The sequence below is a fragment of the Gobio gobio genome, assembly GCF_949357685.1.
Source record: "Gobio gobio genome assembly, chromosome: 11".
Classification (NCBI taxonomy): domain Eukaryota; kingdom Metazoa; phylum Chordata; class Actinopteri; order Cypriniformes; family Gobionidae; genus Gobio; species Gobio gobio.
Window position 1 is genome coordinate 51,024,811 of NC_137104.1, and position 25,888 is coordinate 51,050,698.

The window sequence follows — 25,888 nt, forward strand, 5'->3', positions numbered from 1 at the left end:
ACAACAACAACAATAATAATATAACTGTACCTAATTATGGATATTAATAGTAAAATATTCTCAATTAATATTATATATTTATACTGTCTTCTGACATACTAGTCCAATTATTATTTAGTTATAATAGTGCCAAAAACCTAAAAATGAAAAAATTATCTTAAACTTAAATATGAAAATTATCTGTCAATCTATATGGTTTCTATAATTTTTGTGTCTGACCTGTGAGCTTTAGAAAACGCCACTCTAAAAGTGTTTAAAAAACACTTCAACTAGTTGATAAGGTGAGTTTACACACTTGACCTGACCTGATAATCTGACCCCTGCCCTGCTGTTACTATGCCAACAGACGCCTACAGACGTCCTACCTGTGCGGAGCGGTCCGGGAGCCGGTAGTTCTGGTTCTGAAGGAAGCGATACCCGTCTTTGGCCAGCCGCTGGACCACCTCCAACCGCGAGAAGTCATCTGGAGCTCGGAGAGCGCAGACGCCAGCCTGCTGGAAAGCCGGAGGCAGAGAAAACAGATACTTTAATCCACAACCCCACGACATCACACACACACGAGAGGCACAGCAGCCACGCTTCCAGATCCAGTCCAGACACGGGCGGGAGTCACTGTGTGTGAACCGCGGGATCCATCCTCTCCTTCATTCTGACTGTGGGAAGTTTCCTCTGGAAGAAACTCTAAACGCATGTGAGAGTGTGTTTGAAAAAGAGAGAGAGGGCGTGTCTGTGTGGCTCCGCCCATAGAGAGGCGGGGCTAGAGGAATGACGGCATCTACAGTAGATTCAGTCATACTTTGTAGTTAAATACATGTCCAGGTTTGAATTTACATCACCATTCAAAAGTTTGGGGCCAGGAAGATTTTAATGTTTTTGAGTCTCTTCTGCTCACCAAGGTTTCAAATATTTAATCAAAAGTACAGTAAAATGGGAATATTGTGAAATATATTCAACATATCAGTTTTCTATGTGAATGTATATTAAAATGTAATTTATTCCTGTGATCAAAGCTGAATTTATCATCATTCCTCCAGTCTTCAGTGTCACATGATCCTTCAGAAATCATTCTAATATGACGATTTGATGCTCAAGAAACATTTATGATTATTATCAATGTTGAAAAAAGTTGTGGAAACATTTTTCTCAGAATTCTTTTATGAACATAAAGTTCAAAAGAACAGCATTTATTTGAAATATAAATATTTTGTAACATTGTAAATGATTTTGATCACTTAATAATAAGGTTTTAATAAGGCATTAACTAACAATGAATACATTTATTGTATTCATGGGCGTCTGAAGCCAAAAAATGTGGGTGGGTCCTCCCCCATGGAACATTTTTACTGGAGTAGACGATATTTACATTAAGTGCAAATAGCCCGCCTTGATTACCAACAATTTGGCCAGATAAAATTACAGAAGACACCAAATGATAAACAGCGGCAATAGTGTAGGGCTAAAGCGCATTGCAGAGAGTTTTGACGCGAACCGACCCCGAGGTTCGAATCCGCCTTTTGCCGAACTCACTCTACTCTCTTTTCCAATTGTATATCAGATCGGAAAGGCATTTATTTTCAATAAAAATTAAAGGCAATATTCGAAAAGTGAAAATAAAATGTCTAACGTGTGTTTAATATTAAGTGTTTATCGTTTAGGGGTAGGTAAACAGAGATGTGCTGAATTAGAGACGATAAAAGTGAGTGGGTCCGATATCAATGGTCTTGAAAAGTGGATGGGTTTTGTCCCACCCATATACAATGGTTCCGACGCCCATGATTGTATTTATTAATCTTTGTTAATGTTAGTTAGTAAAAATACAACTGTTCAATATGTCAGCTCAGGTTAAATAATATGAACAGAAACTACTTTTGATTTAAAGTCAAGTCAAGTCAACTTTATTTATATAGCGCTTTTTACAAAGCAGATTGTTTCAAAGCAGCTTCATACAAATACTGCAACAGAATTTGATTCGGCTGTACAGCCGCTCTGGAGAAAACGGTGATGTCATCAGATCATTTAAATTATCATACAGTGACAATGCGGGCAGATCAGTAATATACAGTAGCAGAAAATTTATTTGAATATTTAGTTGAAAATTTAGTGTCCCCAACTTAGCAAGCCAAGCCAAAGGCTACAGTGGCAAGGAACCAAAACTCCATCAGGGGTATAATGGAGAAAAAGTTTACAAATTTATTACTAAAATATAGGGCCCTATTTTAACGATCTGAGCGCATGGTCTGAAGCGCACGACGCAGGTGCACTTAAAGGGATGGTTCACGCAAAAATGAAAATAAGCCCATGATTTACTCATCCTCAAGTCATCCGAGGTGTATATGACATTCTTCTTTCAGACGAATAAAATCTGAATTATATTAAAAATGTTCTGGATAATCCAAGCATTATAATGGCAGTAATAGTTGCTCTGTTTTTGAAGTCCATAAAAAATGCATATGTCCGTCAAATAACATGCTCCACATGGCTCCAGGGAGTTAATAAAGGCCTTCTGAAGCAAATCGATGCGTTTGTGTAAGAAAAATATCCATATTTAAACATGCATTTCATTTTTTTCTATGGCTCTGCATCTGCCGTCCCCGCGCCATAACTTCCGGCGAATAAGGTCAAAATACATGCAAAATACCAGCACGATCATAGATATATATACATAGATTCCTCATTAGTGCCTGCACGGATCGGTCGGATTAGGCATCTACCTATATATATATATATCTTTGATCGCGCCAGTATTTTGACCTTATTCGCCAGAAGTTATGGCGCTGGGAAAACTAGATGACATTCGTCTGATAAGAGGTAAAAAAAAAAAAATACTGTTGGGTTTCTTGCAGAAACCGATCGTTTCGTGTCTTAAGACATCAATGTGTCGCCACGAGCCGCATGGTTTAATAAGGATTCGTATGTCTATGTGTTTTTACTCTCATTGCTCTCATAATATCCCCATTGACATGCATTATACGACTATCACACTGCAACGGTTAGAGTTAAAAATCTTCATTTGTGTTCTACTGAAGAAACAAAGACACCTATGTCTTGGATGCCCTGGGGGTAAGCAGATAAACATAAACATTTTGTTTTGGGGTGAACTATCCCTTTAAGGTGATGATACACGGGGCAACTTGTTGAGCAATGTTGCTGGACAAGGTTGTCGTCAACGGGTAACCAGGTGAGACACAGGGCCTATGAACGATCTAAAGTATCCAGATAGAAATGTGTTGCCCATTCTCAATGGGAAAAGTGCCCGAGCAACGTCACTTTGCAACACTGCTCGGCAACATTGCTCAAAAAGTTGCCCCGTGTATCATCACCTTAAGGGCGTGTCCGAATACACTTTTGCTAGTTTAATGACAGGAAAAAAAAAGGTCGGCGCGTCCGGCACATGGTCCCAAAGGATTGTACCTATAGTCTCTTAATGAGCTCATATTACTAACACACCCTTTAACCCTTAAAGACAGAGACAGCCGTCCACGGCTAAAAATAACTATCGTTCTAAAATGTTTAATCACTTTTAAACCGCTAATCCAATCTGTATGCTGTAAAATGCACAGTAAAGAGGAGAATCTCATCCTTCAAAGCCTCCGTGGTGAGCGTGGATGCGTCAGCAAAATCTGCAGCATTGATTCGTCAAGGAAACGCATGTGGGTTGTTCCCCTGAGCCAAACAGAAACGGCTGTTGATCATTAGTCCCCATATTAATCCCCATAAAAGTCAGTATATTTCTCTATTTGTATGCAGTTTGTGTTTGTGTTACACCGTTCCAGTGTTCTGTTATTATATAATGATCTTTCTATTTACTTTATTCCCTGAACTTTTTTGGACACATCTACATTGTCAGTAAAGAAAATACACCTGTTTTCACTCAAAAACGCCTAGAATAATGTTATAATAAATGGCTATAACTTGCTGAGGGATTGATACATGTAGACAAAATCTCATCTGGAAGTCTAAAACAACCAAGTCTAACTTTCTAAAAGAAAAAATCCAAACTTCATGAAGTTCTGTTTGAGTTCACAGTAAAAACATCACTTTTTTGCTGCCGTTTTTCTTAAAATTCTATTAATTTAATCCATTCTCAGACTAAATAAATGTAAAATTGGCACTTCAAACGAGCTAGATGGAAACTTCATGTTCTCCTGTTTAATATGATACATGACACTTGATGCTAACTAGGGATGCACAATATTATCGGCACGACATCGGAATCGGCCGATAAACGCTTAAAGGGTAACTAAACCCCTGCTCAGAGCTTAACTCCACCCACTGGCAATTTTCAAAAAATGCTGGAAAAGTGGGCAGAGCCCGGCGGACACAGAGGGGACGAACCGAGGGCGGGGCTGAGCGGAGGGCGTGCACCTGAGACCCGCAGTGACGGATTGATTGACAGCTGTCAGACTCGCGAGTCGCAGAGATGGAGAATGACTGGAGTAACGCCAGCTTTGCAACAGAGCGGTCATTTCTCCTACCTTCACCTGAAGTGGAGGAGGGTGAATTGTCTGTAACAGACACAAACCCGGAGCCGTATCAATGCGAGCCGCTGCTCAAACTGCGTTAACTCCCGATGCCGACGATGCTAGTGAAGCAGCCGCGCAAGAGAACCGACCTAATCTATCTGCGTCCGCGGCAACCTCTTGCGTGTCAGGGTTTGAAAGTGCGTCTCATGTATGAAAATTATCTGTACACATGACGGGCGGCAATAATATCGCAAGAAAAGCCTGACGTGTACTGACAACTGCATTATTTAACCGTATTTTCTTCAATACATGTTAAAGAGAGTTACAAGTGAGTTTCATTCATAATGTTTACTTCATGTAACATGACAGTTCATACTGGAGTGAAGCCGTTCTCATCGTGTGATTGGGGGAAACATTTCTGAGGGCGTGGTGAGCTCGTGCCAGGGGCGCGGATAGTGAGCCGTTGGAGGTACCATCCTACGTCACGATGTACCACAACGTCCAATAGGAAAATTCAACTGCAGTAGCCACCGTTCAACCTTAAGAGGGCAGCACTTTGGCGGTTTTACACCATATTTTATAGAATTAAAACACTTTATACTCAAATGTCAAAACATTTACTCGAATCAATGAACAGCATTAATAAAGCCCCAGTATTACAGATCATTAACTGAAAAAAGTTGGTTTAGGGTTTAGTTACCCTTTAAAATATAAAAATCGGCATCGGCCGATATGTAAAAAATTATGCTGATATGCCTTGCCGATATGATAATGTGTTGATATGCACCTGCAATAACTCACGTGTGCAAGGAGTGCTATAGCGATAAGATCACGTCAGCCGTGTGCTCATTCTTGAAGTGAAAACAAGCAAAAACATTGCATGTATGGTGATTTATATTGACAGGTTTTAAATGCTGCCTTGAATTTGTGAATGCGCGTACAGAAGGACGTGACCGTCAATGCAGGGTTGCCAGGTTTTCACAACAAAACTAGCCCAAAACAAGCACAATCGCGTCTCCCCACTCTAGCGCGCGCAGCAGCCTCCGAAGCAGCAAAAGCCTCCTCCAGGTCCTAGTGCCCACCCGGTAGACTATATATATATATATATATATATATATATATATATATATATATATATATATATATATATATATATATATATATATATATATATATATATATATATATATATATATATATATATATATATATATATATATATATATATATATAGTGGGGGCGCTGTTGTTACAGTAATAAAATGAAAAGTAGAATACACAAATAAATGGAAGTTACTTATTTTTCTGAATAAATGAAGCAGTAATGATGTCAAATTACAAGCATGACACTTGTAAATTAAATACTTTTATATACAGTTTATTAATCTGTAATAAAATTTTATGAAATGAATAATGAAAAATAATCCAAGGAGCTCTAAAATAATTGTAGAATGTTTTATTTGAAGCTAAAGACAGCATCAACTGATGCCATGCCACCCCCACTTCATGTGCACAAACATTAAATCCAAAAATGTCTCCCCTGTCTGGGGAGAAAAATCAATTACTTTATTATTGTTATTTTCAGTGCTTTTAATATACTATAATATAATATAATATAATATATATTATAAAAAGAACTTTACTAACATTTATTTATCTGTAACAAGTATCCTTTTAGTAAGGAGACCTCAGAAATCTGAAACCAGAAGGGAAAAAAAAGTTTTTGCTCAAAATGGTGGTTTCCAAACAAAGGGAAAAAATAAACATATATCGATATCGGCAAAGGCCAAAACGAGTTGAAAAATATCGGCATATCGGCAAAAATCCAATATCGTGCATCCCTAATGCTAACTGCTAGAATGGGTGAGAAAAACAAAGGAAAGTAGAGGCAAGTCAGACGCCCCAAAAATTTTCTAGGTCTTTAAGGGTTAAATAACACAAAAAAATACTGTGTACAGTCGTTTTCAGTTCCTCAAAATAGCAGCGCACCAACAATGTGCCTGAACACACCTGGTTTTCAAACCAGACGCCCATGGGAGAACAGATGGAGCGAGTGCATTTGCTATTTAAACAACGTAAAAATGAGAACTGCGTCGGGCTGAAACTAGCAGAAAACCGAGCCTGCCGTCGCATTGCGCCGGGTGTATGATAGGGCCCATAGATAAAAAGTCTTTATTATCTTTCTTTCTTTTTTTTATTCTGCGGCTGAAACAAGCTTCCATAGAAAGCAGATGTACCGAGTGAACAATGGTCTTTTTAAAGCAGTAATCCTGGAGCACAGATCTGCTCTATCACCAGCAGATAAAAGCTTCCCTGGCACATCAGCGCTGAACAGCGAGGGAGGGTCAGCTATCATCAGAGTCCGGCTGCCCGCTGTGTTTATTTACTCAGCGCTGTGTTTGGATTGGCTGCAGCCCCGGCGTGTTTCCTCTGAGGTAAACCACCGTCCCACAATACCCCTGACACACAAAACCATCCCAGACCGGCACGGGCAGGACGAAAGCAAAACAGACACACAGCGCTGTAAAAACATCGAGGAAATACGGCGCACTGCCATTCAGAGCAACAGAGACGGAAAAAACGCAAGCTGGCGCGCTCGTCCTCGTGAATATGTCATGATAAACTCTGTGCTCCTTTAGCCCAGTTACACCGAGGTAGTGAAGCTGAAATATTCACGTGACCAAACACACACTACATCACACTACACAAGTGGCTTCAAAGAGGAGGTTTAAGATCTAACCGATGATAATTAGCTGTGTTAGCTAAAGGAAATCATCACTGTTAGCGCTCACACTCCAAATAAACCCAAAGCCTGGAGCCTAAAACAAATACTCCAGGATTAGTGTTGCATGGAGTTGTGTCATTCCGTTACTGAAGACAACTTGCATCAAAGTTTTCTGACTCAACTTTTCTGTGAAAATGAAAACTCAAGAGTTTATCTGAATTCTGCATGAATTAAAAACAAACCCATAAATGATACATAAACTGTGACGGATTAATACAGCAACATGATAGCTAGAACATTCATGTTTTTGTGCAGTTTAATAAATATATTTTCTATAAAATATTCTAACATACAATATAACTATAGCATTAATATATTTGCATGAACTGTAAAAATGCAACAATAGAAAATTAAAACACGAGGGTTTAACTGGAATACCCTGCAATATTGCATGGAAATAAAATGTATTTATTAATATAATAATAATCATAATATTGAAAAATAAAATGATAATAGTATAATATAATTTAATGAACGAATGAATTAAAATAATTAATTGAATTGATAATTCATAATTTATTTAAATAATAATAATAATAATAATAATAATAATAATAATAATAATAATAATAAATTAAATAATTAAAATATAATTATTTTACATAATACTTAACATAACAGTAATAATAACGAACAATAATACCCTTGTGTATCCCTGTAAAGAACTAATGCCACAATAGAAAATGAAAACAACATGTATTTATTTAAAATAATAATAATAATTACAATTATTTAATTTAATTAATAAAATAATATAAAAAATTATGAATTAATTCAAATATAATTAATCAAATGAATATAAAAATTATAATATACAATACAGCAATAACATTAATATATTTACATAAACTGTAAAAAAAAAATGTCTGCAACAACAGAAAATGAAAACACGAGGGTTTAACTGGAACACCCTGCAATATTGCACGGAAATAAAATGTACTTATTAGAAAATAATAATAATATTGAAAAAAAAAATTATAATAATATAATTTAATAAATTAATTCATTAAAAATGATTAATTGAATTCATTATTCAGTATTTATTTTATATTAATTTAAAAAAATATTTTTTTATATAAATATATTGCATTTAATTCATAAAATAATTAAAATATATGAATTCACTAAAAACAAACACTTATTATTTAATCATATAATTGTTTCGTATAATAATATATTTATATTGTAAAAATAATAATTACGATACATAAACTGTTACAAATGAATTCAGCAATATAATATCTACATTCATCTGTATTTCTGTGGCATTTAAACCAATAATAATAAAACAATTACAATATTTTTCTATAAAAATATTCTAATATACAATACAGAAATAACATTGAATAAACTATAAAAAATTAATACAACAACAGAAAATTTAAACACCCTGCAATATTGCTCTAAAAAAATCTACTTATTAAAAAATTATAATAGTAATATTGAAAAATACAATTATAATATAATAAAATTTAATGAATCTAAACAGTATCACATAATTCATAATTAATTGAATTCATAATTTAATTTAAAATTTTAAATTACAAACTTTACAGAATACATTTCTTAAAAATACAATTATTTTTTATATAATACTTAATAATAACAACAAACAATAAATACCCTTGTGCATCCCTGGAAAGAGCTAATGCCAAATATAAACATATATTATTAAAAATATATTTAAGTTCATTCATAAAATAATTTTACATTATGAATTTGTTTAAAAATATATTATTTGAACATAACACAGCGCTGTAAAAACATCGAGGAAATACGGCGCACTGCCATTCAGAGCAACAGAGACGGAAAAAACGCAAGCTGGCGCGCTCGTCCTCGTGAATATGTCATGATAAACTCTGTGCTCCTTTAGCCCAGTTACACCGAGGTAGTGAAGCTGAAATATGAAAAATGAAAATGAAAAATCAAGAGTTTATCTGAATTCTGCATGAATTAAAAACAAACCCATAAATGATACATAAACTGTGACGGATTAATACAGCAACATGATAGCTAGAACATTCATGTTTTTGTGCAGTTTAATAAATATATTTTCTATAAAATATTCTAACATACAATATAACTATAGCATTAATATATTTGCATGAACTGTAAAAATGCAACAATAGAAAATTAAAACACGAGGGTTTAACTGGAATACCCTGCAATATTGCATGAAAATAAAATGTATTTATTAATATAATAATAATCATAATATTGAAAAATAAAATGATAATAGTATAATATAATTTAATGATATATTTAATGAATAATTAATTGAATTCATAATTCATCATTTATTTAAATAATAATAATAATAATAATAATAAATTAAATAATTAAAATATAATTATTTTACATAATACTTAACATAACAGTAATAATAACAAACAATAATACCCTTGTGTATCCCTGTAAAGAACTAATGCCACAATAGAAAATGAAAACAACATGTATTTATTTAAAATAATAATAATAATTACAATTATTTAATTTAATTAATAAAATAATATAAAAAATTATGAATTAATTCAAATATAATTAATCAAATGAATTAATGCAGCAATATATTAGCTACATTCATCTGATAATAAATAAAATAAATAATAAAAAAAAAAAATATATATATATATATATATATATATATATATATATATATATATATATATATATATATATATATATATATATATATATATATATATACACACACATATATATATATATATATATATATATATATATATACACACATATATATATATATATATATATATATTTTTTTTTTTTTTTTATTATTATAAGTTTAAATGTCTGCAACAACAGAAAATGAAAACACGAGGGTTTAACTGGAACACCCTGCAATATTGCACGGAAATAAAATGTACTTATTAGAAAATAATAATAATAATAATATTGAAAAAATATATATATAATAATAATATAATTTAATAAATTAATTCATTCAAAATAATTAATTGAATTCATTATTAATTTTATATTAATTAAAAAAAATTGTTTTATTTAAATATATTTCATTTAATTAATAAAATAATTAAAATATATGAATTCATTAAAAACAAACTTAATCAAATAATTGTTTCGTATAATAATATATTTATATTGTAAAAATAATAATTACGATACATAAACTTTTACAAATGAATACAGCAATATAATATCTACATTCATCTGTATTTCTGTGGCATTTAAACCAATAATAATAAAACAATTACAATATTTTTCTATAAAAATATTCGAATATACAATATAGCAATAACATTGCATAAACTATAAAAAAATAATACAACAACAGAAAATGTAAACACCCCGCAATATTGCTCTAAAATCTACTTTACCAAAAAAAAAAATATTGAAAAATACAATTATAATATAATATAACTGAATGAATCTAAACAGCTTCACATAATTCATAATTAATTTAATTCATAATTTAATTAAACATTTAAAAATACAAACTTTACAGAATACATTTCTTAAAAATACTATTATTTTTTACATAATACTTAATAATAACAACAAACAATAAATACCCTTGTGCATCCCTGGAAAGAGCTAATGCCAAATATAAAAATATACAAATATATTTAATTTAATTAATAAAATAATTTTACATTATGAATTTGTTAAAAAATATATAGTTTTAACATAATATTTAATATAACAATAATCATAACAGCAATATCTGTTATGAAGTAATGCAACAACATCCATCTCATGCTATAAGCAGCAGCATGAATGGCATTGTAACAGCTCAGCTGGTGTCGTACTGTAAGACATGCTGGAGGTGGCAAGTATAGAATTCAAGCGGGCTCGCATGGCAAAGCATGACTCCTATTGTCTCCAGCACATGTAATATTGAATTTGAGACTACAATTGAATCTATAGAGCTGACAGACGATACTAAAGACGGCAGTCAGGGAGACGAGGAAGATAAAGAGAGCTGTTATTACCTTGACTGTAATTATGGGCTAATGAGCGTCCAGGCTCTGGGTTGATGCTAACCACAGAGGAGAACTAATCAGATCTTACCCTGCTTCACTAAACACACACACACACGCAATGTCTCCCTGTGAACTTCATTAGGTTGATATGGTGATGCAAACCGACCACAACGCTCTCAACGAACTTCCTGTCGGACAACAACACACATCAGCCGTTACACAACCCATTAGAGTGTTATTCTGGGTCTGTGTTACCACTGAGATCAGACCGATGAATCATTTAGATCTGGAGTAAGAGGTTTCCTACGTTTGAAGATGCCGAGGGGCCTCGACTACCACTTCCTGCAGCCCACTCCCTCACACACACACACACACACACACACATGAAAAAAACATGACTGCACATGTAATCTCATGTCCCGTCAAACATGGAAGCAAACGTCTAAACGAGTATATAACCGTATGAAAACCAAAAGCCCAGTCGATTACGCCGCTCTCGCTGTCCCTGAACCACAGAAACGTCAATGAACCTCATTTCATTGGTTATTTTTGAAAATACACAAGTGGTCAGTTTGCAATAATCAAGATGTGTTCATGTTTTTGAATGAAGTCTCTTCTGCTCAGCGTTTGATACAGTAAAACCAGCAATATTGTGAAATATTAGCACAATCTAAAGCAGTAAAAACTGTTTTCAACATTGTAATAATCATAAATGTTTCTTGAGCATCAAATCGTCATATTCGAATGATTTCTGAAGGATCACGTGACACTGAAGACTGATGATAAATTCAGCTTTGATCGCAGGAATAAATTACACTTTACAATTCACATAGAAAACAGCTTATTTTAAATTGAAATAATGCCATGTATTAGCACGTTGCTACCATGATTTAGCATGTTGTTAACATGATTTAAAATGCTGCTCTCTTATTTTAACACGTTCCTAGCATGTTGTTGCACATTGCTAACATGAATTACCATGTTGCTAACGTTTGTTAGCATGATTTTGCATGTTGTTAACATTTTTAGCACATTGCTAATGTGATTTAATATGTTGCTAACATGATAACACATTGTTAGCATGATTTAACATGCTGTTTTCATATTTTAACCAAGCGGCAACCTCCCGCAGTTTCTCTTGAAGCCAATACGGAAGTGACTTAAACTGCAGTTCATCAACTGGCCACTAGAGGCACTCATTCAGAATCTCATTGAGCTCACGTTAAAATGGCCAACTTTACAGCAGAAGAATACATGTTTCCAGTCTGGGACAAATTGTGGTTTTGGTCCATACGGCTAATTTTGCCCTTCATGACGACTGTGAGGGGGGTGAATGTTTTTATAACTCATTCGTTTACATTATATAAAGCCTTAAAGTTCTGCATAATTAAGGGCGTGGCCACTTTGAGTGACAGGTGGATGGCCATTTATCTGCTGTCTTTAGTCATCGCGTCACCTCAGCTCCGCCCACGTCCCGCCTCTTTGCCCATTTTCTGTTATCAGGGAATGATGTGCGATGACGCGCTGACAAGATGGCGACGGCCAGCTCGACCCGACTTTACGCTTCAAAACTGCTCTTCAGAATCCTATGGGTGACGACACGGACACTACGTCCATAGTTTTTTTACAGTCTATGATTTTAACACATTGCTAGCATGATTTTGCATGTTGTTCGCATGTTTTAGAAAGCTTTTATATTTTAACACGTTGCTACTCTTTTTACACATTGCTAGCATCAATTAGCATGTTTTGGTAACATTTGCTAGTATGATTTTGCATGTTGCTAGTATGTTTTAGCTAGGCCTGTCGCGATTGGTCGATACAATCCACTGCGTCGACGCTGATAATTAGTCGACGTCAATATTTTTAGTCGACTAGGCAAGTTGGGTACGATATGAAATTGTATTAGTACCGTTACTTTAAAAATGACAGCGCTCTAATAAGAGCAGAGTTTCTTAATGTGCGTCGATGTGTGACAGCAGGAGTGAGGAAGTGTGTGTGAGCTCTGTTTCCACCGTTCACTAAAAAATGGAAGAAGAACGGTCAAATATATGCGCGCAGCTCAGGAAAAAGAAAGCAACAGAAAAGTGCGGCGCGGTCGGGACGTGCTCGCACGCGCTGTCACACACACACCTTTCACTCAGACAGATTGTGACGCCAGTTTCACGGATTATTGGGTTTGAATGGTCAAAAATATGTAAAAAAGCACGTCCTGTCGAGTATTTGGGTAAACACATCGGATATGTCTTTAGTGAACGTATACAGAGTTGAATGAGAAATCGGGTGTTACAATAAATTCGGTCCGTGCAGCTCTTAAAGGGCCGGACCTCATATTCTGTGTGAAGCAGGGCAGGGCAGGAACATGCCGGCCAAGTGAGTTTTTAGGGGTTTTTTTTAACCCTAAAACAATGATAAAACAATGAATAGTAAGTTCTGTCATATTATTCAATTACTTTTACAGTTTTTTGCCATGGTATCGATTCAGTTTCGGTATTGAGGTATTTTATCTGGTATCGTATTGAAGTCATAATGTTGGTATCGTGACAACACTAATTTATATAAAAAATTATTTGCTTATATTCTCTTTTTTTATGTTGGTTTACAAATTTGTACATTTTTACTCTTTTAGTTTTACGTTTGGTCAAGGGCTTGTTTACATTTATACTTTTTTTATAGTACACTACTGAAGGCCAAAGTTGCAAGTTAAATGAAATGTTTTAAAGTAAAATTGTTGAAAATTATTGTGATAAATTAGTCGATAGATTAATCGATAAATTAGTCGATAGATTAATCAATAAATTAGTCGATAGATTAATCTATATAAAAATAGTCGTTAGTGGCAGCCCTAGTTTTAGCACATTTCTAACATGAATTAGTTGTTCTTACGTTCTTGTTAACATGATTTAGCATGCTGCTACCATGTAAACATATTACTAGCATGATTTAGCATTTTTGCTAACATGATTTAGCATTCTGTTAACGTGTTTTAACACACTGCTAGCATGTTTTAACACATTGCTAGCATTATTTATCATTTTGCTAACATGATTTAGTATGCTGTTACCATATTTTAGCAAGTTACTAACATGTTTTTGCACATTTCTAGCATGCATTATCATGTAGCTAACATTCGCTAGTATGATTTTATTTAACACACTGCTAGCATGATTTAGCATGCATAATTCAACACACTGATAGCATGTTTTAAGCATGTTTTAAGTGTGTGTGTGTGTGTGTGTGTGTGTGTGTGTGTGTGTGTGTGTGTGTGTGTGTGTGTGTGTGTGTGTGTGTGTGTGTGTGTGTGTGTGTGTGTGTGTGTGTGTGTGTGTGTGTGTGTGTGTGTGTGTTCACCTTGCTCTTGTCTTCAGTGGGTTTCGGGGCTTCTTGTGGAGAACTGTCTGATGTCTCTGAGCTTTCGTCTTCTGACACTAGAGTAAGAGCAGCACAAACACACACAGATTTAACAGAGAAAACACAAACACATCTGCAACGCATTGACCATCTGATCAATTATGCAAAAAAATACTGATACTGAAGCACCACAAACTATATGGACAGACAACAAATCACATACACTCATTTCATATGCAAACCCGTTAGCCAATCATAACACAGCAAGAAAAGACAGGAAGTTTAATTGTAAAGTTGGTGGAAAATGACAATTAAAAACTAATTATGGGTGCAAAAAACTTGACAAAGTGTCCAAAACAGTGAGATATGATCCATATGAATATAAAAGCCTCTTACTGGATTTCTTGGCTTTTCTTGCGAGAGCAGCAGCGAGTTCATTCTGCACCTGTAGGAACAACACATCCCGTTAAAGCACAGAAGTACAGCCACTTTACTGCATTCTGATCTTCACCCGCAGACAGCAGGGGCTCATGGGATACTGGAGGACATCAGACAGCAGGGGCTCATGGGATACTGGAGGACATCAGACAGCAGGGGCTCATGGGATACTGGAGGACATCAGACAGCAGGGGCTCATGGGATACTGGAGGACAGCTGTGTGTAGATCCGCCTCCATTCGGAGGATAACTCAACATTTAGAGTGAAGAGATTTACCTCTTTAATGTTTCGTGACACAGTCACCAGTTCCATCTTTAACCACTGATTCACATCAAGGCTGCTTTTCGTTCATTCGTTCTATCGTTTGTTCATTCATTCTATTGTTCTTTCTATCATTTGTTCTATCATTTGTTCGTTCGTTCATTCTACCGTTTGTTCTTTCGTTTGTTCATTCGTTCTATCGTTTGTTTATTCGTTCTATCATTTGTTCTTCCGTTCTATCGTTTGTTCATTCATTCTATCTTTCGTTCATTCGTTCTATCGTTTGTTCATTCATTCTATTGTTCTTTCTATCATTTGTTCTATCATTTGTTCGTTCGTTCATTCTACCGTTTGTTCTTTCATTTGTTCATTCATTCTATCGTTTGTTCATTCATTCTATCTTTCGTTCATTCGTTCTTTCGTTTGTTCATTCATTCTATTGTTAATTCTATCATTTGTTTGTTTGTTCTATCATTTGTTCGTTCATTCTATCGCTTATTCTTTAGTTCTCTCATTTGTTTGTTCGTTCAATCTATCGTTTGTTTGTTTGTTCATTCATTCTATTGTTCGTTCTATCATTTGTTCGTTCATTCTATCGTTTGTTCTTTTGTGTTTATTCGTTCTATCGTTTGTTCATTCATTCTATTGTTTGTTTGTTCGTCTGTTCATTCGTTCCATCGTATGTTCATTCATTCTATTAATTGTTCTATTGTTTGTTCGTTCTATCGTTTGTTCGTTCATTCTATTGTTTGTTTATTTGTTCCATCGTTTGTTCATTCGTTCCATCGTTTGTTCATTCGTTCTATCGTTTGTTTGTTCGTTCTATTGTTTGTTCATTCGTTCTATCGTTTGTTCGTTCGTTCTATTGTTTGTTCATTCGTTCTATCGTTTGTTTATTCGTTTGTTCATTCGTTCTATTGTTTGTTCATTCGTTCTATCGTTTGTTCATTCGTTCCATCGTTTGTTCATTCATTCTATTAATTGTTCTATCGTTTGTTCTATTGTCTGTTTGTTCGTTATATTGTTTGTTCATTCGTTCTATCGTTTGTTTGTTCGTTTGTTCATTCCTTCCATCGTTTGTTCATTCATTCTATTAATTGTTCTATCGTTTGTTTGTTCTATCGTTTGTTTGTTCGTTCATTCTATTGTTTGTTTATTTGTTCCATCGTTTGTTCAATCGTTCCATCGTTTGTTCATTCGTTCTATCGTTTGTTCATTCGTTCTATCGTTTGTTAGTTCGTTCTATTGTTTGTTCATTCGTTCTATCGTTTGTTTGTTTGTTTGTTCTATTGTTTGTTCATTCGTTCTATCGTTTGTTCATTCGTTCCATCGTTTGTTCATTCGTTCCATCGTTTGTTCTATTGTCTGTTCGTTCGTTCTATTGTTTGTTCATTCCTTCTATCGTTTGTTCTATTGTTTGTTCTTTCATTCTATCATTTGTTCATTCATTTGTTCATTCGTTCTATCGTTTGTTCATTTGTTCCATCGTTTGTTCATTCATTCTATTGTTTGTTTTCTTAAATATATACATGCATGTGTGTGTATTTATATATACATAATAAGTATACACAGCAAACACACACACACACATATTATGTAAACAAACTTTTATTTTTGATGTGATTAATCGCGATTAATCGTTTAACAGTTATAAAGAAATATTTTAATACATAATATATATTTAGATATTTTAATATATATTTTTAATATAGATATTTTTTACATATTTTAAGTAAAAAAATATTTATTCTTACAGAATTTTCTTTCAAAAAAATGTAATGTATAACACTTCCTGACTTGAGATTTTTTTTTTTTTATTCTATGATATTTTCAAAATTCCTCTTAGACCTGAATAATGTAAGAAGTAAATGTTGGCCAGCAGCGATGGGGATGCGTGGCGGGACTATGCCGTGTTTGCTGGAGAGCGAGCGCTTCGTTTAATGGATGGTTTCTCTGTCCGCTGGTGTCAGATGAGTGTCCGCGTGATGGATGAGATTCTTTCAGGCTGGAGTGGATATTTACACACACCAGGGGACCGAAGACATGGAGTCAGGGATCTGCCGCATGGGTCAGCAAACACACACACACACACACACACACACACGCTTACCGTAGACGTGAGCCTCTCCAGAGCCTTCATCTGGAGTATCTCACTGCAGATATCTCGCTTTCTGTCGGGGTCTTCCTCGGGTCTGCAAAAGAACACACACACTTGATAAAACACCTCTGAAGTGACAATGCATGAGCTGACCTCTACGACAGTGATGTCCTGTAAGACAAGAAGCAGATGTCATGTTCAAAATAGGCCCCGTCCCAAATGGTGCACTTGATGTGTGTCCCAGGTTTGTGCCCTTGTGGCAAGTATGAACTGATACGGATTCCTACTGACAGGCTAAATGGTGTTATCGCACCAAATTGTGGACTTAAAGGAAGACGACGGAGAGGGCGCCATTTTGGGACACGAATACTAGTGTAGTACTACACTGGAAAGGGCAGTTTTTACTCTGAAACTGCTAGTACATTTCACAATTAAACACACTATGGTATAACACATATAAAGTATAAAGACTGTAATAGTATTTTCTTGTAGAACACACTCCAATAATACTATGCAATATAAACAAGCTTTCCATGATGAATATTATATTGTGCATGTAAACTCAGAGAGTGCATCCCGTTATTGTGTCAGAAATAAAAACAGCCATTTTCGCATTGTAATCCACTTTTGTGTAAAAATACCTACATTTTTTTTGGCAATATGATCATATAATCAAATCAGGAGCCACTCTGGAAATGGAAGGTCAAGTCAAGTGCAATGCATTGTGGGATGCAGTAACTCATGCCGTGTGCTCTGGTTGCAAACTGCACTTTTTGGCAAATGTTGTAGTGTGTATGTCTATGGTATCCCATGCCAACAGAAAATGCACATACTGTGCACGGTTTACATATTGCATACTGAAAAAATAGTATGCCAGTTATTATGCACAGCTACACAGTCTAAAGCCCTCTCCACTCTCTCCTGCCTCCTGCTGGTGGTGCACTGCATTACACATGCTCCAAAACACACATCCAGCTCAAACTGGGTTTCTGGTTGTGCTATAGGAAGATTAAAACACATTTAAGGTCTGTTGGATAAAATTTTGGCAAAATAAGCCTTTTTTTATGATCAAATCCCCACCCCTGGGTTCAGCCTGCTGGGTCATTTTATTGGGTTATTTCTTGTCCATGTGCTGGGTCACAGAAAAAAAAAAATGCTGGGTTATTTTTTTAACCCAGACGCTGATCATTTTATTGGGTTATTTTTTAAGCATTTTTACCCGTGTGCTGGGTCACAGAAAAATGTATTTTTTAACCCAAATGCTGGGTTTAGCCTGCTGGGTCATTTTATTGGGTTATTTTTTAGCATTTTTACCCATGTGCTGGGTTATTTTTTAACCCAAATGCTGGGTTTAGCCTGCTGGGTCATTTTTTTGCATTTTTACCCATTTGCTGGGTCATTCTGAAAAATACTGGGTTATTTGTTTTTACCCAAATGCTGGGTTTAGCCTGCTGGGTCATTTTATTGGGTTATTTTTTAGCATTTTTACCCAGTGTTGGGTCACTGAAAAATGCTGGGTTATTTTTTAACCCAAATGCTGGGTTTAGCCTGCTGGATCATTTTATTGGGTTATTTTTTAGCATTTTTACCCAGTATTGGGTCATTCTGAAAAATACTGGGTTATTTGTTTTTACCCAAATGCTGGGTTTAGCCTGCTAGGTCATTTTATTGGGTTATTTTTACCCAGTGTTGGGTCATTCTGAAAAATACTGGGTTATTTGTTTTTACCCAAATGCTGGGTTTAGCCTGCTGGATCATTTTATTGGGTTATTTTTAGCATTTTTACCCAGTGTTGGGACACTCTGAAAAATGCTGGGTAATTTTTTTAACCCAAATGCTGGGTTTAGCCTGCTGGGTCATTTTATTGGGTTATTTTTTTAGCATTTTTACCCATGTGCTGGCTGGGTCATTCTGAAAAATACTGGGTTATTTGTTATTACCCAAATGCTGGGTTTAGCCTGCTGGGTCATTTTATTGGGTTATTTTTAGGATTTTTACCCATGTGCTGGGTCACTCTGAAAAATGCTGGGTTCTTTTTTAACCCAAATGCTGGGTTTAGCCTGCTGGGTCATTGTATGGGGTTATTTTTTGCATTTTTACCCATGTGCTGGGTCACTCTGAAAAATGCTGGGTTCTTTTTTAACCCAAATGCTGGGTTTAGCCTGCTGGGTCATTTTATGGGGTTATTTTTTGCATTTTTACCCATGTGCTGGGTCACTTTGAAAAATGCTGGGTTCTTTTTTAACCAAAATGCTGGGTTTAGCCTGCTTGGTCATTTTATTGGGTTATTTTGAATATTTTTACCCATGTGCTGGGTCACTCCAAATGCTGGGTTTAGCCTGCAGGGTCAATGTATTGTTTTTTATTTTTTTATTTTATTACCCATGTGCTGAGTCACTCTGAAAAATGCTGGGTTCTTTTTTTACCCAAATGCTGGGTTTAGCCTGCTGGGTCATTTTATTGGGTTATTTTTTGAATATTTGTACCCATGTGCTGGGTCACTCCGAAAAATGCTGGGTCATTTTATTGGCTTATTTTTTGCATTTTTACCCAGTGCTGGGTAGTTCTTCTGTAACTCAGCTGCTGGGTCAATGTAACGGTAACCCAATGTTGGGTAGTCTGTGCCAAAACCAGTTAAAACTAGATTGTCGACAGTCATTTTGTGTTCTGTTCTGAGAGAAAATGTCCTGAGGGGAAACTTCCTGGATGAAATTAAGGTTTGTATTACATTGTATTCCAATCAAAATATTACTGTACAACGAGGAAAATGTCTGTAGTCTCACATTTTACCTTTTTTGTGTACATGTAAGTCACAGCTAACGTCTGCTGGGAACACTAGCCGAACGGTCGGCCTGCGCCATCAGGAAGTTTCACCTCCCGCGAAACGAACGCGCGACCCGGGCAGAAACACGACGCGACATCGCGGTCCTAAACGGCCGTGCGCTCCACTGACTATAATAGGAGCGCTGTTGATCTAATGCGCTAGCGTCGCGGCTGTGGTCGCGCTATGCGTTTGACAGGTTGAAACTTAAATGTCTGATAGACAAGATGGCTCAAGGTAAAGCTGTTTTTTATGTCACTTTTCAAAAATGAACACATAAGATTGCCATTTAATGAACTGGAACAGCCTACTGATAGCAGTTTTCTCCCCACAGATTCCCATTGGATGCAATTTCTGCTCCTGTCACATCCTAAAACAATTACTAAATGTTTTTGAGTATTTTATGACTGTAGAAGACTGACTTGCCATTGAATAAAAAACATATATGAACTGTTCCTGTCCTATATAAGAGATTTTAGAGTGTATTTTTTTAATTATTTAAAATGGAAAACATTCAATAATTCAATTGACTGACCCAGCACTTTCAAAAATCAACCCAGCAAATGGGTTATTAATGTATAAAACCGGGGTAAAAATGGTTGTTTTTAACCCAGCATTTTTTAGAGTGTACATTTTTGGTCTCTTCGGGTATTTCAGTCTAGTTGATTTTTCACTATACGCTCTTCAGATCATTTGTTGGGGTTCTTTAAAGCACCAAAACATACTATAATGTTTATGAATTGGCTATATGGCTCCTAGCGGATAAAAAAAGTTTATTATTTATTATCTTATTATTTTTAGAGCATGTTGTGCATGTATAAACCACAAAATGAGCAGAATAAACTGAAAACTTCTACAATCTGGGACAAAGCGGTTGTGAAGTGGAAACCTCCAGCACATCCCTCCATATCACTCAGCTAAAACTGGGCCAGTGAGTTTGAGAAGTGGGCCAAAGTTTCCCTCCTTCTCCTCCACTGTCAGTCCGTTCATCACAGCGACTGACGCGCTTTCATCACACCATGCATCTCTCCTCCTCGTCTGTCTCTACCTCCACCAGACACGATGGGTGAAGTGATTCGCAATGGCGGAGACTTCCAAATGAGTCAGGCACACTTGCACGAGAGTCCAATTCACACACATACATGTTGTGCATGCAAACACAGACACGCTCACATATACACACTCAAATGCACACAGGCAAATGTAGACATGAACACACACACACATACTGTACGCAAATGCACGCCCATTCAGCCCACAGAACCATTACTAGCCTCACCAGAGCTGGAGATAAAATTCAAATAACATGCAAATGAGCCGTGCGGCACGAGGTGTGTGTGTGTGTGTGTGTGTGTGTGTAGGTGGCTGAAAGGGAGGCAGTATCCAAACAATCTTGGCTAAAAGCCGTCCTTCCTGTAGTAGCTCCAGGGGTTTTTGATTCTGCTGAAGAGACCAGCACAACACAAATCAACAGAAACCACAATCACATCCACACAGAGCACATCCTCACACCAAACCACACAAAGGTCAGACTCATTTGACCATCCTTTTTACATCTTTTGCTCTGATATAATAAAGGTCACACGTGCCAGAACATTACAATGAATTGTTTCTACAGAATTATTCCTCCCGTAACTATACCTAACCAGTCTAGTCAGTAGGGTTGCATACCGAACTCGATACTTTTAGGTACCGACTCACATTAAATCAATCGGTGCCAAATTTGGGTTCCTGAGAACGCATCTGGTGATATAGACTGTGTATCGTAAACAACAAATAGACTATTTAAATACAATTGCTGCGTGTCTGTGTGAATGAATGGCGCTGACCTGCAGTTTATTTACCTCACACACACACACACACACAATTGCGTGTGACGGTCGCGTGTTTCCATCTCATTCTCATACGAGGACATGAACGCATGTCCGTCATCTCCAGAGCCGCTCTGAGGGTCACTTCATGAGCATTTTACCCTTTAATTTGAGAAAAACTATCGTCATGTCATAAACACACAGAAACTCAAAGGTCTTCACGGCAACCCGTCAAAATAAAAGTTTGGCTAACTTTACAAATACATCACTGTTGTACAGCAGAATTTAGATGCGCCCTAGTGTAGTAATAATACTAACACAAATGTAATAACAATAAATTATCAAAACTTTATTCTTTAAGTAATATATCAATTCTTCTTCCATGTTTTAATTTAAAGCTCAGTTGTGCAGCTTTGTTTGACAAAAAAAAGTTTCATTATTTATTATTAGAATTTTTAATTTAACATGTCATTTTCAGTTTCTTTGTAATCGATTGTGAAATTTAAAAGCAAATTCTGAGTTAATTTTTTACGCCAGTGTGCACCACTAAACAACCATTCAGATATATTTTATTAATTTTGACAAAAGATCACCACAAAACGTGGCCTTTATCTCTGTCTGATTATGGGAAAATGTTATATGCATAAAAAATGGGCTAAAGGAAAACCAATTTTTTTGTTATTGGTAGACATTAGACATATTGAATTACTGAAAAATATTAAATCAAAACGCACTAGCTAGCTATCTATGTGAAGCTTTAAGTTGTTAATATGATAATTTCATACCAGTTTATTGTTTTTTTTTTTTTTTATATATATATATGTTGTACATCTGTTCAACAAAGTGTTTTACATATTTTGATATGCAAGTGATTATTGCCATATTTATTTATGGTAATTTGAATGGCAATAAAAAAACATTCAGAAGTACTAGTCTACTCTGATTAAATATTCATTATATTAAATAATTCATTATATTAATTATTAAATTTTTACTAGAGCCAGTTTTACTAGAGCCAGGAAAGTTGCTAGTAAACAAAACTGCCGTGCAAAGGCAAAAGACCTTAACTTCAATTTTGGTCAAAAAATGAGTTATTGCCATTTTTGGAACAATGAACATCAGTTTTATCATGTGGAAAAATATCTTGAGTCAATTTAGTTCTTTTCTGCTAAAAATAGGATGTTGTTTTTGCCATAACTTCCAAAAGCAGAGGGAAAGCAAAGGCAGAAACCCTTAACATCAGTTACAGTCTTTTAGCTTTGTTCCGCTGCACTCTAGAACGCTGGAATTCAGCTACGCTTGAGTTAAGGCACTCTGCCTTTGTTTTACCAACGTTTTTGCCGCGCTGAAGTTACGGTGTTATGCCTATATGTAATTGAAGCACTTTTGCCACACCCATTAACTTAAATAAAGTGAAAATAAATATTTTATGTGTTTTTCTGGAGCTCCTTGGTGGTCAGAACCTCAATGAGGTTGAAGAATATAGGGATAAATTAAGCCCTCATGTGGACTGATTTCCCGACTCTTGTGATTCTCTATCTCTCTCTCACACACAGACACACACACACTCAACCAAAATACATCAACATTTTTCATTTTATTCACCTCTTAACATTCTTTCATTTCATTTTCTTGTTAATTTAATAAATTTCTTAAAATCAGTTTGTTGTTAGACTCCCTTCTTTTTAAACTGTCATAAACTAACTATATCAAGACAATCAATCCTAATCACATCAAATTTGTGAGCGAGAACTGTAGTCTGTACATGCATGTGGTACTAAATACATTTTCCATTCTGTCCAGGAAAATGTATCAATACAGAGTTTTTTTTCATTAATTCTGGAAAACATACACACAATGTCATCAGATATAAGCATATTCCTATACGTTTTGTCAGAAAAGGGTGAATGGTATTTGAGAAAGGATGTCTACATATTACAGGCATAGCCAAATTAAACCTTTCAAATGTAAGAAATATTTGTGGAAGGTTACTTTATTAACCTCTTAAAGTGTTATTTTACTTAAATTAAGTACAATGATAACGTTTTAAAATGATCCAGTACAGTTGTAGCCTTCTCATTATTTTTTTATTTTGTAATAGTCTATTGATGTAATATTAAGCCTTACTAGACAGAACTCACTAAATGTTATTTTAAGGCTATCATTGTTATCATAAAAATGTTTGTATAGAGTGATAAAGTCAAAATGATCAATAAATTAGAAGTTAAGGTGTTTTGCCTTTGTATGACCCATTATTGTTTTGCAGATAATGCAAAGACAGAATACAGTAACTTCCGAATAAGGGTCGAAGGTCAAGTTTGAGCTAATTTTTTTTAATGTAGATAATTATATTAATTATGACAACTACTTGGCAAATTTTCGGTATCCTACCTGTCAAACAATTGGCTGGACAACAAAAAAACTTTAAAGTCATTTTTCTCAGTTTCACACTCTGGTGAGTTAAGGTCTTTTGCCTTTGTAGGGCAGAAAACAACACACTATTTGTTTAGTTGTTGTTGTTTAAAATAACACATTTTTAATGTTTATTTTTATTTGTTGGTATTTTTAACTACATTTGAATTAAAAGTTAAGTATGTGATTTAATGACCCTTTACAAACACTGGCTCGTCTGCCATTGGTCAGAAAACCAGGTGTCTCTCCGCCCCAAACAGGGCCGTATGGAGGGTTTTATAATGACTGAGATCCCAAATTTGATGTAGCTAGAGAGGATCGGAGACTCCCCTGAAAAATATTTGATTTCTCTAATCATATGTGCATTTTAAGACGTTTGAAGGACAAAAAATTAAAGAAATAGCTTTAAAACCATGTCAGTGGGCAGTAGATTATTTGTCGCGCTCTCCTCATCTCCATCACTCTTTCTCCTTCTCTTGCTCTGTCTCTTCCCCTCTTAAAGCTGAGCTCTGACTGATAGTCTTTTCATTTTTGTCTGTGTCAGAGAGAGTGAACATAGGTTCAACTGATATTTAGCCTATGTTTTTATTAATCAATTTCTTAGACAAGTTAATTTACTGAAGGCAATGAACGCTAGGTAAATAAGTGTATTAAATTCATTCACAATATGTACACATTCATTATTAATCTTAAACCTAATCTGATGAAAACAGCTTTCTTGTCCCCTCACATAGACAGTTAATTATTAGGCAAATTACTACATTACATGAATCACATAATTAATCCTAATTTCAATTCAAAATGCCGAAATTAGACAAAGCTTTATTAGTTTGCCTGATTATTTTTGTTGATTATTTTCTTGTAGAACCACTGTAGTGAGATGGACTTTGTAACGACGTCTTTAGTACTTTTTATAGGTCTTGTGAGTGCAAATGTCATTGCTGCCAATGGAGGGTTTTCTGAGCCATCGAATTTCAACTAAAATATCTTCATTTGTGTTCCGAAGATGAATGGAGGTCTTACGGGTGTCGAACGACATGAGGGTGAGTAATTAATGACAGAATTTTCATTTTTGGGTGAACTAACCCTTTAACTTTAGCTGTCTTTTGAATTAAAGGGGTGATGAATTAATAAATCAACTTTCCCTTGAGCCTTTGATATATAAAAGTTAATCGTGATATAAGAATATCCTGTAAGTTTCAGAGCTGAAAACGTCCTTGTTAGTCAAAGAAAAGCTTTTATTGACACCAGGCCCAGCAAACGAGAGATCTCAGAATATGTCGACGCGGAAGCAGCGCCTCAAGCCCGCCCACCGACTCATGGAGCTAAACGGGTCGCGCTACCGAGCAATAAACATGCCGGTTCCTTAAGAAATTGCGCATTTGTTCGCTTCATTTCACCGCAGAATCGATTGTAAACAAGACACAGGTCGAGACTGGATTTGCAGACAGATTGGGATTAAAACACAATGCTGTGCCTTCTAT

General features: G+C 35.3%; 1 protein-coding gene across 1 annotated transcript in view; it reads right to left on the reverse strand.

Annotated features, from left to right (window-relative positions):
* The window catches only part of rapgef5a (Rap guanine nucleotide exchange factor (GEF) 5a), a 105,771-nt gene that overhangs the window by 46,491 nt on the left and 33,392 nt on the right, over nt 1–25,888 (reverse strand). Inside the window, exons 6-9 of the mRNA XM_079829926.1 lie at nt 17,373–17,454; nt 14,960–15,008; nt 14,564–14,640; nt 366–494 (exon numbers count right to left, since the gene is read on the reverse strand). Of these exons, the coding sequence (XP_079686052.1) occupies nt 366–494; nt 14,564–14,640; nt 14,960–15,008; nt 17,373–17,454 (337 nt within the window). The remainder of the gene's footprint in view (nt 1–365; nt 495–14,563; nt 14,641–14,959; nt 15,009–17,372; nt 17,455–25,888) is intronic.